Source organism: Mauremys reevesii, linkage group 2 (genome assembly GCF_016161935.1).
Source record: "Mauremys reevesii isolate NIE-2019 linkage group 2, ASM1616193v1, whole genome shotgun sequence".
In the NCBI taxonomy this organism is placed as follows: domain Eukaryota; kingdom Metazoa; phylum Chordata; order Testudines; family Geoemydidae; genus Mauremys; species Mauremys reevesii.
The window spans coordinates 76,557,007-76,574,288 of NC_052624.1; the positions used below are offsets into that span (position 1 = coordinate 76,557,007).

The 17,282-nt window shown below is 43.0% G+C and overlaps 1 protein-coding gene across 3 annotated transcripts in view; it reads left to right on the plus strand.

The window, feature by feature from the left end:
* ANO10 (anoctamin 10) overlaps positions 1-17,282 on the plus strand; it is a 240,049-nt gene that overhangs the window by 44,919 nt on the left and 177,848 nt on the right. For all 3 annotated transcript variants that reach the window (XM_039527912.1, XM_039527911.1, XM_039527913.1), the window contains exons 9-10: positions 3,674-3,856; positions 14,930-15,121. In XM_039527912.1, coding sequence (XP_039383846.1) covers positions 3,674-3,856; positions 14,930-15,121 — 375 coding nt within the window. The remainder of the gene's footprint in view (positions 1-3,673; positions 3,857-14,929; positions 15,122-17,282) is intronic.

Below are 17,282 nucleotides of genomic sequence, written 5' to 3' on the forward strand. Positions count from 1 at the left end.
ACTGTGCTGACTGCAGTCTGTGTGTGCCCTGTGACTGCTCTGCCTGACCCCTGCAGCACTCCTGTGTGGCCTGCCCATGTACTTAATAGAATGCAACACCTGAAAACAGAGTCTGTACAGTGTAATGAAACGAGAACCACAATGAAAAATGGTTGGGGGGCTTGAAACTTTAATAAAGTTATAGCATTTGGGGGGGAAGAACTTGATTTGGGAAAACAGAAGCGCTGTAGGGAAGAAACTTGTCTTGTACATCAGCCTGGAATGTGTCTTGACTACCGATTCTCCAGGCTTCACTTTGGGTCTGGTCACTTCAGGTGAGGGGACAGGGACTTGTCACTTTGGGGTGCCTGGACAGACTCTCTGGTTGGAGGGCGGTTGCTCTTGTGGTCTTGGAGGAGGGCTGCGGTCCCCTTGGCGGCTGAGCTTCTTGTGACCTGCCGCAGGCGTGTCCGTTCCTGCCTCTCGTGACCCCGGTCCGCCACCTATCCTCGCGCCCATTCCTGCCTTGAGTCTCCTGCTGCTCCATGTCTGCTGTCTGCTGCTCTGCCAGGCTCTCTGCGCTGCTGCCTCCTGCTGCCTGTTCTTTTCGCCCTCGTCCCGCCTCTTTTCTGCAGAAGCTTCCCTGGGTCTTGGCGGGCCGCCGAGGGTGCTGGTTCGAAGCTGTGTGGGAAGAAAAAGCTGTGATTTTCAAGTAGGTGATTTGGAACAAATACATGTAAGCCAACAGTAAAAAACACAGAAGTGAACATCAGTTAAGAAGACCAAACAGGTAGGTGATTCTCAGGAAAGAAGTTTCAACTAGTCTCAGATTGCGAATACGCCTCATCAGTCCGAGAGAGAGCAGAGCGCAGCTGCATCCTGCGAGTGCTGAAAGTCCTCACAAGTTCTCTGAGAGTACAAGCTCATGGCTCTCTGCTGCGATGCTAGTGTGAGCAGTGCTGCTCTGCTGCTAAGCAAAGAGCTGGCTGTAAAGGCCAGTGATAGCAAGAAAAGATGAGCCCCATGCAGTGAGTGCTGCAACACGTGGGCTGGCAAGGCCTGCAGTTCTTATGCAAAGCAAAAGGTCATTAAGCGAGGGTCATTCTTATGCAAAAGTAAAAACTTATTATGCAAAGTAAAAGTTCGAGGTCATTCTTATGCAGTAAATGCTACCATAAGTACTAGTAACAGTACACACTATAACAATAAACTACATGCAGCACTTCAGTGACATCACCCAGCAGCGCATCACAAACAGACACAGAGCACAGACAGAGCCAGGATTCCCCAGCAGACCAGGAGCACCATGCAGCCCTCTACCTGAGAGGCCCTGGGCCCATATCACCTGAGGGGCGCATGGCGTGAAGAGACGACTACAACACAGCCTCTCCCAAGACCCCTCTCCCAAGAAACCTCTGCTCTCCTTTTTCCTTTTGCTCTCTGAGAGGCTTTTTTTTTTGAAATATCCCAGAGTTTGCTTGCTGTTTGTGCTGTTAGACCTGCTGTTTGTTTTTTTATGTTTTTAAAATGTTTTTATTATTTATTATTTTTTTTTTATAAAATATTTTGTAAAAATATATAATGTCCTGTTTCTAAAATAATAAATGTTTCCCTTCCCCCTGATTTGAGTCCTGGGGGTTTAACGGGGGGATCCTGGTAGGGTGATCGGAGGGGTTGGTGATGAAGGGATAGGGTCATGAAGGAAAGGGGGAGTGTCGCCCCGTCGCCTGCGCTCTCTCCTCCCTTCCCTTCCTCATCTTCCGGAGGAGGAAGAGGGGGGAACTACTATTCGGCCTACTATTCCGTCCCTGGTGGGGCATCTGTGGCAGACCCACCTAGTGCAGCACACACAGAATGAGCAAAGCTGCCGTGTCTGGAAGCGGCATGTGGGGGGCTGCTTGCCGCTCCGCTTTTTGATACCCTTTTTGATACGTCTTCTTCTTGTCCTTCTCACTTTTGTCACTCACTGCTGTATCTCCCCGCTGTCCTTTGCATGGCTGCTTCCTCATCCTTAGTCTGCCTCTTTTGCCTCTGGCAGCCGCAGAGCCCGAGAGCGAGAGCACACACTCACAGCAGATCAGATGACTGCTTCCCAGTCCATGTGGGACCCTCTTGGGCTTCTGATTGCCCGGACTCCTCTCTCTTGAGAGCTCTGCATCTGCGCAGGTGCAGGTGCGGAGTGCGCCGCCCGATGAACCACCACGTCAGAATTCAAGAACCCAGAAACAGGAAATGAAATCAAAAAAATGGGTCATTTTGTGTGTGTGGCTGGCCAGATCCTCGACTGACACTGCTGTCCAGAGCGCCAACAGAGGTGTGTGTGTGGATAGGCCCGAGCTGCTGTTCGTTGCTAGCATCCCCACCAAGCTAGAGCCGCTAGCAAAGCGCGCGGCGTTACTCCACCCACCCGGGTGGAGTACTCGGATAAACCAACCCAAAGAAGAGCTAGAATCGAAAATGGCTTCCTGTGGTGTGTTGTGCGGTTGAGTTCGAAGACTAACGCTGATAAATTCGAATTAAAGTCCTAGTGTAGACCAGGCCTATGATTCAAGCCAGCTGATTGCTGCGTTCAAGAGGGAGGCGGGAGGTGCACCAAGTCCTTGTTCCTCTCTCCTGCCCGGGGCAATCAGCTGGCTTGCCACGTTCGGGAGGCAGGGGAGGGAGAGGGAGCGGGAGCCTGGGTGCTGAGTCCTTGCTCCTCCCCCCTCCCTCCCACCTCCAAAACACTGCAAGCCAGCTGATTGCTGCTGGCAGGAGGCGGGGGGGAGGAAGAGGGGGAAGGTGCTGATCCGCAGGGTCTGCTTGTGGGCAGGAGGCGCGAGGTGGGGTGGGGAGGAGAGGAGAGGGGAGGGGAGCGGAGGGAAGGGGGTGGAGAAAGCAAGCAGCCAAACAACGCAAGACTGGAGCACTGCACAACTTTGAGTATGTTCCCTAATTGATCATTAAGCGGGATGACTTTTAAATGAGGAGTTACTGTATATCATAAAGAACCACAAACATTTTTTTTCTTTGTGGGTAATTAAGTGGGTAAATACATTTAAGCAACAGTTTAAACTTACAAATTAGAAAATGTCTGCAGACATCTTAGAAGCAGAAAGTGAAGACACAAAGGCCAATATTAAAAACTGTTGGCTTTTGCAGTTGAGGAGCTCCTATTCACCCGGCTAATGGGAGATTGGAAATGGAATGCTGCTCTCATGAATTACAGTGTCACTTAAGATTTTCTTGTGTTTGAAATTGTCCTTTGTTTTTCCTGGTGTGTTGGTTTCTGAGCTGCTTGTCCTTGGAGCTACAAGAATTCCTCTGTTTCCCTCTTTTTATTTTCCCAAACTCTAATTATAGTGAAACTTTGTTTGAAAAGGCCACAATTTGGCTTGCTTTGGAGCCCATTAAGCTCCATTATTAGTTTTGTCAGTGGGGTTGTTACACATTGGCAAAGCATTCATTTTCCCCACACGGGACTGAATGTACAGTCTGCTCAGCACTTAGTTCCTACCAGCCCATGGCAAAGACTGGGAATTAGATCCACCTCATGTGTGTTGTGGTATTGCTAGACCACTAGACTGGCTTGATATTTGCTTTTATTGTCATTATAAATAACCATTGACAATGTTATCTAAATGCACAAAATAATAAATAATTTTAAGATATATCACAATTTTGTTAAATAAATGTTTTGTTTAATTTTCTTAAGAGCTTGGCCACTCTGCTGATAACTTCACAGATCCTTAATCAATTTGTAGAAGCCTTACTTCCTTACTGGCTCCAAAAGAGACATAATAAGAAAGCGAAGAAAAGGGTGTACTCCATAAAAGTGGATACTGATCTTTCATTATTTGAGCAAGTCAACCTGGAAAAAGAAATGGGCACCTATCTTGTAAGTTAAACATATGCTGCTTTGGTACAACTTTTGACATTTACTGCTGACAAAAAGGGGCCATATGTTAATTTTAGATAACTGTAATGTAGTGGCTTGTGAAGAGAAGGAACTGTTTTATTTTAGAAGGGAATTTGAAGATGTGGTGTAAACATTTTGGGTTTTGTGTATTAGTCATGATGTGTCCCATACAAACAAACCACAGTACCATGGAGAAAGCTAAATTGCCAACGTAACAACTGCTTCAGTCTGTTCTGTCTCATCATAAAGTAGGATAGTAAGTTGCTGCATGAGAAATATTTGGTCACTTTTTTACCAGCAGAAGGTAAAATAGCTTATTAGTCTAAGATGTTTTGTGCGAATAGATATTGAAAAAATCATGTTGCAATTTTAAATAACCAAAGGATGATTCTAGAATACATTATATTCAATGCTTTTGGTGCCTTTGGTACACAGTACACTTGTGTGTCCTCTAGGAATATGAATGTTCTAATTACTACCACTTCATAATTACCACTGTTAAAAATCAAAGGTTATGTCTAGAGCAGGGGTTCTCAAACTTTGTTGCACTGCAACCCCCTTCTGACAACAAAAATTACTGCACGATCCCAGGAGAGGGGACCGAAGCCTGAGCTTGCCTGAGCCCTGCCACCCTTGGGGGTAGAGGGGAAGCAGGGCGGCCAAAGCCCAAGCTCCACCACACCGGACGGAAGGGACCAATGCCAAAGCCCAAGGGCATCAGCCCCAGGCAGTGGGCCTGTAACCTGAGTCCTGACACCCTTCGGCTTCAGCCCCGGATGGTGGGGCTTTTGGGCTTCAGCTTCAGCCCTGGGCCCCAGCAAGTATAAGCCAGCCCTGACCACTTTGGGGTCCCCACCCACAGTTTGAGAACGCTGGTCTAGAAGGTGTAACCAATCTCATAATTTAAAACTTCTTTACTTTCTCGTTATTTCCACCTTTTTCTTGTTCTATGTCCCTGATTATGCTTACTAAAGATGCACTCATCCCTGCCACCAGTGCAATGATATTCTCCAAAAATACCTGTGCCAGTAGTTTCCTGCTCACGAGTCTTTCGCTTCTAACAAAGCCTATGAAGGAACTCCCATAGTTCAAATATTCTGAGCTGTCAAGGCACCTCATGCACCCTTTTCCTAAAGTCAATTCCTTTCTAATTGCCTTCAGTAGAGCTGCTACTGTGACTTATCAGTACTTTGCAATTGGTCTGGCTCACAGCATCTCTCAAAATTTGCAGCATTTCTGGGTCTTCCATATCCTTGTTGGTCAGATTCTTAATTAAAAAAAAACCTTTCTCAAATTCTGGTCCCTATGTGTATTTCATTTTGGGTACGCATGCACACCAGGTGCCCGAGACTGGAGGAGTTTTTTCAGCAGCGTCTGCCTCTTGGTCTGTGCCAACACCATTTGCCTCTTTGTGCTCCAATCTGAGGGTTTAAGGGGTGGTTCAGACTGAATGCCTCTCCAGTTCCTTCTCTACCGTTACATGATCCGAGACAGAACTTCTCTAGTGTCCTCTGAGTCTTTTTCTCTTCGAACCAGTAAGTATTGTAAATATTTAATTTTCGGTCATTTAAATAGTTTTTGTTACTTTAGTATAGTATTAGAGTTATATCATTAGTTAGTATAGTCTGTGGTGGAGGGCCTTCCCCTCATCCTCCATACTAGGTCTATTGTGTCCCAAATCCCGACTTTAAGAAATCTCTGTCCTACTTTCGGGTGTTCCCAGTTTCAGATGACCAGCAGCAGTGTCTATATTGCCTCAAAGGAGCCCTGTTCATTTCCAGCTGCAACTGCTGTTCCAAACCGGGAAAGGCAGACAGACTAAAGGTAATAATTGGAGATATACCAATCTCCTAGAACTGGAAGGGACCTTGAAAGGTCATTGAGTCTAGCCCCCTGCCTTCACTAGCAGGATCAATTTTTGCCCCAGATCCCTAAGTGACCTCCTCAAGGATTGAACTCACAACCCTGGGTTTAGCAGGCCAATGCTCAAACCACTGAGCTATCCCTCCCCACAGGGAGGGATACACCAAGAAACACCTTATGGAGCATGTCATGAGGCTGCTGTCTGACCCAGCCTAGACAGCCCGCTCCCTTTAGAGTGGCTAGAAGTGCCAAGAAACACATTGCCAAGCTCGTATTGGATGCAGAGGCTGGCAGGAGTAGGGACAAGGACTCCTCCTATAAATCTGCATATGAGAGTACAAAACTCTCACAACTTGGGGAGACCCCCTGCATTCAGATCATCCCTCTGAGAAGAGAGCCTTTTCTCTAACACCATCTCAGTCAAGAGATGCTTGTGGATCTTTGAAGATCTGTATGGAGGCCTCAGCAGATCTGCAGGCTCCAAAAGAGAAGATGGTACCAGTGGGCTCAATCCTACCACTGGCACCAAATGAACATAAGCACCAGGACCACAAGACCAAGCAATGAGCGGCACTGTCCAAAGACAGTCATACGTTGTTGGATCTGCCAGACTCCAGCAATGAAAATAACATACTAAAGCAACCTGATACTCTTCTCCTGATGATGCATAAAGAGAGAAGCCCTCATCTTCCTGAAACTAAGGAAATTTTCACATCACTAGAGGGCTTTATTATACTTCCTGATCAGGAGTCTCCTATTATCTCAAACTTAATTCTCATCAGCGAAATTTTGACACCATTGGTTCTTGGTTGGAGTGACAGGAGCCATTTTCTGATCTATTCTACCAAGTGGGATCCATCATCATTACTGTCCCGACAGCATGACTGATACAGGTGCATCCCATGTTTTTGTGAAGAACCTGCCTCCCACACTCAGAAACAAGACTTTAGCCTGAACAGAGGATCCAAAACCTCAGGGATGCTTCTCATCCACATAGTGACATACTGAGCCCAGAATAGTAATACCCCATGTCTTGGGGTCCTTTGCAGCCTATGTATAAGCAAAACCCCGGCCATACTGGCGACCAGGGATTTGTACGTATGGTACCATGAATTGATTTGCTCACAGTGTGAGTCAGCCATTTCCACCAAGGAAGGAACCAGTCCTCTTGCAATTACCATCTGAGGAGGAGGAAGAACTAGTAGAGATGGATCTGAAGGTACCACCAGCACTGACAGTGTTTTCATAGTCTCTAGATGAAGCCATGGCACTGGCTTCACCATCTCCAGCTGATGATTTCATGTAGTTTCTAGATTTCCTGAGGAGAGTGGCTGACACTCTGCAGATACCATTTGGGAGTTCAACTAACTCCTCATAAACTTCTTGGCATCCTGCAAAGTGAAGGACCAAGCAGTGTCGTGCTTCCAGTCCATGAAGTCATTATGGAGCCAGCTAAACTTATCTGGCACATACTGGCAACCTGGGCTGCTACCTCCTAAAAGAAATGAGAAAAATATTAAGTGCCATCAAGAGAAGAGAGTTTTTGTATACCCACCTGACCCCAAACTCCCCAGTTGTTCAGGCCAAGATGGAAAGGAGCAGACAGCACCATGCCAGATCTCCGCCCTCAAATAGAGGGATGTACCTGTTGGGCAGGAAGATCTTTACATCAGCCACCCTGCAATTTAGAATAGCTGACACACAAGCTTTACTTTCAAAATATAACTTTATTAATTGTTCTAAATTCCAAGGATTTGCAAACAAACTCCCACAGGAACACAAAGTGTGGTTCCAGGCATTGATTGAGGCAGGAAAGCTGATATCCAAATCAACCCTGCAGTCTTCAGTAGATGCAGCTGGCAGCATCATGATCCATGGCTTCAGCAGTAGTTTTATGTGCAGAGCATCATGGCTTCACTCTTTGGGATTTCCTTGCAATTTACAAGCTACAGTGGAGGATCTGCCCTCTGAAGGGAATAATCTCTTCAGTGACGAAACATACAAGTCCTTGCACTCACTAAAAGACTCAAGGGCAACCCTATGCTCATTAGAAATTAACAGCGAAGGCCTGAAGAGAGAGAACCACATCCTGGAGATCTCCTACAGTGCTCCAAGTCCTCCTTCCATCAATGGGCTTAAGAGCTTCTGCCAAAGAGGCAGAAAATACAGCACAGTAAACAAATGACTCCTCCAACAATGCCTTTTCAGTGTTAACCGCAGGTCAAGAGATGCCATTCACCCAAGTCTGCTCTTTTATATCAAGTACCCATTTGTCTGTTGTGATGGCCCATTTTTTCCATACTTGGAAGGCCATCATAACAGACAAATGGGAACTTGATAGAATACATTCAGGCTACATCACTGGCTTCTTCTCTCTTCCCCCTCCAAAAGTCCCCTTTCTCTTCCCTCTTCAAGGATCCCTCTCACAACCGGATGCTCTCTCAAGAAGCTATAGAACTAAAATTACTTCCCAGTGCCAAAGAAGAAAGGACACTGGAGATCCATTTTAGACCGAAGACAACTCAATATCTTTATTTGCAAGCTGAAATTTAGGATGGTTACTTTTGGTATCTGTCATCCCCTCATTGTCCAGAAGGGATTGGTTCACAGCTGACAATATGAAGGATGCCTATTTTCACATAGACATCCACCACCTCGCAGATGGTTCCTGAGATTCATCATAGGGAATGAACATTTCCAATACAAGTTGCTTCCCTTTGGCCTGCCAACAGCACCAAGGGTAAATTTACCAAAGTTCTCTTGCTCATAGCAGCTCGCTTCCATTGTCATGGGTCGTTAGTCTTCCTCTGCTTAAACAACTGGCTACTGACAGGGAAATCCTGCCAGGAGATGCTTTCAGCAACCAACCAACTGATCAATCTCCAGCAGTCACTAGGGCTGTGCATACACTTAGAAAATTCCACTTTGGTGCCAACCTCAGTCCATAGAATTATAGGAGCAACCCTGGACTTGATCACAGCCAAAGCATTTCTCCTGCAGGACAGGTTCCAGGCTAGCAAACATCTTGCTGTGCAACTCAGGCTGAGCCCACAGATGCAAATCTGCTCCTGTCTCATCCTTCTGGGTCATATGTCATCTTGTACTTACATAACCCCATTTGCGAAGTTATGTTCTTGCTGTCTGTAGGTCCAGCTTTGCTCAGTTTAATTACTAGCCAGAGTCGTTATGAACAAACAAATCTCGCTCCCTCAAGAGGTTAGGGCCTCCCTGAGTTGGTGGGAGAATGAAGATCACATGTGTGCGAGAGTCCCGTTCTCTCTAATCTTACTACAGAAGTCTGTCCTCACAGATGCCTCCATATTTGACTGGGGTGTTCACCTGGGCGAACACTCAGTTCAAGGCACGTGGTCAGCAAAAGAAAACAGAATGGACATAAACCAGCTTGAATTGAGAGCAGTTTGGGTGGCTTTCAAGCATTTTTTTCACGCTCATATAGTCTTGCCACATTCTAATGATGTTGGACATTATTACCACTGTGTTTTATATAAACAAACAGGGAGGCATGAGATCCAACTCACTCTAATGCTGTAAAATTATGGAATTGGGGCAGGGGAGGAGGGATAGCTCAGTGGTTTGAGCATTGGCCTGCTAAACCCACGGTTGTGAGTTCAGTCCTTGAGAGGGCCATTTAGGGATCTGGGGCAAAAATCTGTCTGGGGATTAGTCCTGCTTTGAGAAGGGGGTTGGACCAGATGACCTCCTGAGGTCCCTTCAATCCCTGATATCCTATGAAATCTATGAAACATCAGCAGTGCTCCTAACAGGAATAAACATCACCTGGGTGGACAGCTTCAGCAGGTGCTTCTCTCAGGACCATGAGTGGGAATGTCATGACTCAGTAATACAGACAATATTCCATCTTTAGGGGTCCCTCTCTTGTAAGAACAAAAAGTGCCTGAAATATTGCGAGGGGCAAGGGGAAGGGGCGGCTTGGGTCAGAACTCCATTGGAGATGTGCTTCTGGTTCATTGGTCAGGACAACTAATGTACATCTTTCCTCCATCTGCTCAGGACGTGCGGTAATAAGAATCCAGCAGGGCAAGATGTGATCAGTAGGATCCCACTCCTAAGTGGCCCAAGGCAATTCTGGTTTCCTAGCATTTTTTCAGTTGTTAGCTCATCCACATGACAACGTTCCAAACCTTACCAGACCTGTTGACACAACACAAAGGCAGAATCAAGCATTCCAGTCCAGACTCACTGCACCTGCCAACCTGGTGTTTACATGAGCATTGAGCCTAGAGAATAAGTGCTTGAGAGATATTCAGAAATGTCCAGGCTATTCTCAACAATAGTAGAAAGGAGTCTACTAAAATGAAGTTATTCAGTCAAATGGAAATGATTTTCCATCTGGGCTCATAACCAGCACACTTCTTCAGAGGAATCAGACATCCCTGCTATCCTGGATACCTCCTATCCCTAAAGACCTCAGGACTCTCTCTCAACTCAATATGCATTCACTTTATACCTATCGGTACCTGCCATTCCCTGATCAATAACTACTCAATTTTTGCCCATTGTTTTACACTCTGCTTCCTAAAATACTTGCTTCAGACCATTCCACCTGTAAGCAAACCACCTCCAATGTGGGATCTTAATCTTGTCCTGTCAGCACTCATGAAAACTCCATTTAGCATCCAGCTTGCTATAGCATCTCTCCTTGAAAGTAGCCTTTTTTAATAGCCACCACCTCTGTGAGATGGGTGGGAGAACTAGGAGTCCTTATGGCAGATAAACTATACACAGTTTTATACAAATATCAGATCACATCGAGACTGCCAACTAAGTTTACTCTCAGGGTGATTTCGGACTTTCACCTCAAAGTATTAACTTACCTACCTTCTTTCAGAAACCATACACTTCTAGTGAAGACACATGTCTACATTCCTTGGATAGTCTCAGAGCAGTGATTTTTCTGTCTGCAGAGGACAAAACTGTTCAGAAAGAAACCTAGGTTATTGTTTCATTTAGCAGAATAGATGAGAAGTAAAGCTGTATTATCCCAAAGGCTCTCTGAATGGATCTCTGGATGCAACCTCCTGTGTTATGAGCTAGTCAACACTAGCCCACCACAAGATGTGAGAGTTCACTCTGCCAGAGCCCAGGCAGCTTCAGTGTTGTTCCCATTGGTAAAATCGGCAAAGCTGCCACGTGGAGCTTGATGCATACCCTTTCCAGCCATTTAAGCCATAGTTCAGGCCTCAGCAGCCGAAGCTTCCCTGGATATTGTTGTACTCCAGCTGGCTGTTTTCCCCCAGTTGTGCTTGCATGCACCTCTGTAATAGATACTGCTCCTCGATAACCCACAGTGGAATACACATAGGGACCAGCACTTGAAGAAGAAAGTGAAGTTACTTACCTGTTCTGTAACTAGAGTTCTTCAAGATGTGTGGCCCCTTCTGTAATTCCCCCCAACCCCCGGTTCATATCATGATTTGATTTGTGGTAGGGAAGGAACCGGAGAGGCAGTCAGTCCTCACTGCCCATTGTTTCCTTGGATCAGTGCACAAAGAGGTGTGGACCAATGGATGCTGCTGGAAAAAAAATTCAACCTCAGGTGCATGGTGTGTATCCGTACCCAAAATGGAATACAGATAGGACCATGCATCTCTAAGAACTCTAATTATAGAACAGGAAAGTATGCTCCCTTTATTGCCGTTGTCCTTGTCTAGGGCATTGCTTTCTTGTCCTGTTGGCTGTTGTCTCTGTTACATTCTTTAATTTTATAAACTACCTTCAAACTTTTCTACTCTCCTTGGGTGTGGGAGTTCACGGAGAGAAAGTTCATCTCTGGAGAAAATAAAATTACTTATCAGTAATTATTTTTCTCTGAAGATATATATGACATTTCCCGGTAGATGGCTCTTTCCCCACTCTCTTCTCATTGTTTAGAGTGTTCAGTAATTTTTTGCATATTTTTTAAACTGTATTTTAATTGACTTTATTTTGGAAATTACCTCTGCCTGGTTTTTTTTTTAAAGGAACTGACAGGACAGCATAGGGCATTGACCCCAGAACTCTGTGAGTTGCCCCTAGGGTTCCCCAGAAGCTCAGAACTTTTACCCATAGGAGTTCCTGCCTGGTCAGATGCTGGAAGCACAGAACCAAAAATGTTAATGCATTATATAATATATAGTTTCAGAGAATAAGTATTACACTTAAGTAATTTAACTCTTAGTAGGCAGTAGTTCATGACACAATTTGGAATTTGCCTAGAATAAGAGATCAAATGCTCCTCTTGTTGCATAAAATGCTCCAGAATTAGAAGCAGGAGGAGAATATTTAAATAGTATTTTTACATCTTAAAAGTTCAATAAGTATTAATCCTCACAACACCCTTGGCAGAAAGGTAACTATTATCCACATTTTACATAAGCAGAAACTAAGATTCAGAGAGATTAAGTAATTTGCCCAAATGCACACAGGCCCAATCTCAGTTCACTAGATTACAAGTACTTAAAGGTTCAGATTTACTTCTCATCTGAAAACTAACAATAGATCTGCATTGTAAGAGTGAAAGTGCAGTATTACACCAGAGGTTTTCAAACAGTGAACTATTGGTGGTCAACAGAGTATTTCTAGAATTATAACTTTCACAAGGGAGAAACATCTGTCTGTCTTTAAATGCTGATATTTCCAGGAGTCTAGCATAGAATCATTGTAGGATTTCCAGTGACTTTCAACCAGCTACACTTAAAAAAAGCAGAGCAGTCCTCAACCCCAATCTCTTAGTCCTGCCAGGTTGCTTCATACTTATCTTTGTTGGATTTTTGGGGGCATAAATTTCATCATTCAGATCCAAAATTGGAAGAGTACCAAACAAACAAGACAGATCCAAACTGCAACATGGAGAGAGTAAAACTGTTGAGTGCTGTTGGGATAAGAGGAGACTTAAATACTAATAGTGTAGGGCTTTATGTTAGGTAAAAGATATAAAAATGGGAAGGAAGGGAGGTTGGGAGTGGAGCTATCCCTGAGATGATCTCTATTTTAAGTAATAGCGTACAGTATGAAGACTTCTGAAAATCCACCGTCTTATGCTTAAACATAGCTGCTCAGAGCTAGGAAGTAGTAGTGGTGGCCACCTATTCCTCCCCTCTGTGCTGCACTGTGAGCCTTAAAGGGGCATATCTACATGTACAGCGCTACAGTTGCGCTGCTGCAGTGCGTCTGGTGAGGACGCCTTATGCCGACAGGTGAAAGCTCGCCCGTTGGCATAATAAAACCGCATCAGCGAGCGGCAGAAGCTATGTTGGCAGAGAAGCTTTCCCGCTGACATAGTTCTGTCCACACTGGCACTTATGTTGGTGTAACGTATGCCCTGAGCAACACAAGTTATGCCGACATAAGCTGTAGTGTAGACGTAGCCACAATGTGGATGGGGTGAGGGAGCAGCTCCAGGAGTAGCCTGCAGTAATCAAGAGGAGGAGCTGAAAGGAAAACTTTGCTCACTGCCTGCAGCACTGTTTGAGTGATTGTAACAACAGGGGCAAATGTGTTACTGTCTCTGTAGTTGAGTGACACTTGGCAAGTATCCTTAAACAAGCAGGAAGTAAAATTCAGAGTTTATGTAAAATATTTCTGTGGGTATATCTCAGGGTTTTTAAAAGTTAGCTCCCCTGGGGTCTAATCTGTAAATTAAATAGCTTATCAGACACAGCTATGCTATGCTGCTTAACAGTGAGCTTGACTGGGGAATGTAGCTGAAATGGCCCCCTCCTCCCTTATCCATGAGCTGATTTCTGAGCTTGTAGGCTTCTACTGCCTCTTTGTGTTTTGCTGGTGAAAATACATTAGATACTAGAGAGGCTAGCCAGCTTGACAGCTCAGCTTTCAGCAGCCAGACTGAAAAGAGCCATGCTACGGATACAAAAATGGCTTTCTTACTTCTTTCATGATCTTCACTGTAATTATTTAAAATACTCTCTAATCTTTATTTTCCCCCCTCTCAAAATGAAATATGCGTCTCTGTCTAAGGGAACACCGCATAGCACGAAATAGTTAAAATGGAGCCCATTTGATGGCTTTTCATGGTCAGGAAGCAAACATAACTGTTTTCTTATGCAATGAACACTTTTTCTTAAAAGGTATTATACTATTTTGTAATGTTAGATGATTTTTAATTAAAAAATATTTTAGATGTTAGATGATTTTTATTTTTTAAATTATTATTTTTTATTTTTAAAAAATATTTTATAAAAACATTTTATTAATTAACTGTGAAATTTGTCACAATAAAAGGGTTGATTAACTATCCAAACTGTTGGTTTAAAGGTTAGCTGATGGGCATTTTGCAGATGTGCCTGGGACATGCTTTTTGCATGCATTTGGTATTCAGTTGCCAGAACGGCTTCTGACTTGTCATGCTATAGTTTCAGTGTTTGTCCTCTCAAGCAGGCTGCAGGCTACTAACTTTGCCTTTTGATTTTAATATGGCATAGCTCAGAAAAACAAGAAAAAGTTTACATGTACATCAGCCTACAGTTGCTTTTGTTTATCGTTCACACTGGCAGTCTGAAATGATAACATTTTTCTTAGAGGGACAAGGTAGGTAAGGTAATATTTCTTATTGGACCAATTTCTGGTGGGGAAAGATGCAAGCTTTTGAACTTGCATAGAGCTCTTCTTTTCTCTTTTTCTAACAGAAGTTGGTCTAGTGAAAGACATTACCTCACCCATCTTGTGTCTCTAATATCCTGGGATTAACACTATTACAACAACACTACAAACAGCTTGTTATGCAGCTCTTTGAAGATTGTCATACTAGTTTAAAGTCATGGCAACATCTTACCTACACTGTGGTTTGCCTGTAGTTACTACCTCATTGAGGTACAGGGAAGATTGAATATTTAAACCTGTTTGTAGGATTAGTTCATGTTTTTTAATGTTTTATACCAATAATAAAGGTATTTACCAGTAATATTGTAGAAAGTCCTTTTGACCAAAAGAACACTCTTGCACCCATCGTAAACAGGATTAGAATAAACTCCAGATTATACCAAAGTTAAGTAATTTAGAGGATAAGTGCTTTGGGTTCCCCTGCTGCTCCTTTCTAAAAAATTGAGTGGGGCTGGGGAGGAAAGCATGTGGTTACCATATTATTAATTCTGCTTTTCAGCATATATTTAGATATGGGTAAAATGTGCTTATTTTGTCTCTGTTTTTCAGGGCACCTTTGATGATTACTTGGAGTTGTTCTTACAGTTTGGCTATGTGAGTCTTTTCTCATGTGTGTATCCTTTAGCAGCTGTCTTTGCAGTGCTAAACAACATCACAGAGATGTATTTTGATGCCTTAAAAATATGCAGGGTCTTCAAACGTCCATTTTCACAACCCACAGCAAATATTGGAGTTTGGCAGGTAACCCGGTTTTCACTTTTCTTTATTTGTTTGCACTTGTATGTCACCATAAGCTTAGGCTGCTTGTTGTTCCATCTATTGCTGTTAGAGTGTACTAGAGACATCTCTCCTCTTCAGTGCCTTAGGACTTACCCATTTCTAGTAGGATTTGCAACTATCTGCCATTCTGAGTTGCCTTCCTTAATCCCATCTTCCTTTGATTTTTTTGGACTACATATATTACATTCATATTGCAGTTGCAAAAGACGGCAACTTCTTTTTAAGACTGCAGTAATAAGTTGTTAGTGAGCATGAAATAGGTTACGGGTGGTGTCAAGTGGGTGGTCTGTGTTAGACCCAGTTTTATTTAACATCTTCCCGAATAATATGGAAGGGGGGACAAAGAGCACAACAATTAAATTAGTATATTATTTTAAATTGCGAGGTGTTGAAAATATTGTGGGGGGGAGGGAATGCAAAAGGACAGAAATTAGATATATGAATAGGAAACAACAAAGGAGATTAATCTTTAAAAATACAAATAAATCATTCTGAGGAAAAAAATCATTAGAAACGCACACAGATATTCACTGGGATAGAGTTATATTTCGAAGCACTATAATGCTAGATAACACTAAGGGGTGATGCTGGACAGCAACTGCACATGGTATACATTTGCAATATGCCTTTTGGGCTGACCACAAAGAAGTAGCCACAACCAGCTAACATTTAAAAACATTATTGTCTCTGTATGTACTAGGTGTTTAGTGGTCTTTGAAAATGTGTAAATTAAAACATGTTAGTTAATACACTTTAAATCACTGTTCCTTTCCCCAGTGTAGATGATCTCTTAGAAGTCTTATTGAATTTAATGGCTAGTTCTTTTTTTTTACATTTTTTAAATATAATTCTTTTCAGTTAATTGTGGGAATGTGTTTAATTTTATGAATATAACAAAGTAAATTCAGGGCTTTTAGTAATCAATTTTGTGTACAAGGTGCAGTAGTAAGGTGTTAGATTAGATAAATGGTATTCTATGTAAAGAACATTTGAATTATTGTATTGGCCAAGCTGAGTCATGATTATTGTCATTGTAAATGTAGTTTCTGCTGATTCATCATGGCAGACACTATGTTTTGCCAGTCTCCTTTACTCACAGGGAGATTTCTCATAGGTCAGATTTTCAAAGGTATGCACAGTATTGCAGTTATATTTGCATGCACCTATTTTATGCATGCTTTTTAGATTATGAGCTCCTCAGTGCAGGATTCTTCTTTCTTGAATGTATATAAAGTACCTAGCACGTGTATGCTACTGTAAATAAAAAATAACACACACATCCATTTATGTCCATGTAAATCCAGGTGTCTGGGAACATTCACATAACAAGTCAGTCACCTTGCTGGCATGCACATGTAAATACTTGATGTACAGATGAAAGCGTATGATTCTGTGTACTTGAGTTTGAAAACGTCTCATTTTATTCCAACAAGTTTTGGCTGGCAGAATGAGTTGTTTAAAAATCTTATTCTGAATACGTGTTTTCATATATGTAATGTTCCAATACTTAATATTGAAGATGCAGTAAAAAACCTCAGCATAGAACACCAGAAAATTTCTTTTTAAAGTCAGATTTAAATGCTAAAATACCCCTGATTAAAATTTTGCCCTTTGACACTGATTACGTTGGAGGTGGCTTTTCCTTAGGACCACACTGTATATCAGTCAGTCAGATGGCTTATGTGTAGGAGTATGTGCTACCATTTGCACGTTCACGTTTTGGGTCAGATGAAAGTACTAAAGATAGGGATGCCACTCAGCCATTTTTTTTTAGTTCATTCTGATTTTCAAGAAACGATTTCATATCCTGCAAATCTAGCTTATGAGATGCAAATGGTCCCAAAATAACTTTCAGGGCCAGTGAAATGTCATCATATTGTGACAAACAGTGCTTGAATTTTCCCCAGCAAACACAAAGAAGAGGCAACCATAGCTGTAGAGATACAGTTTGGAGGGTGCTAATGATGGGTTTTGTGATGGTGTAACCCTGCTTATCCATTTAAGAGAGATGTTGACAGGTTCCTGATAGAATCTGTTCAACTTTTCATCCAGTAGAAATCAAATTTAAAGGAAAAAGGAGGGTAAAAACGTTGGGTCTGTCAGAAATTGGTACATGTGGGAG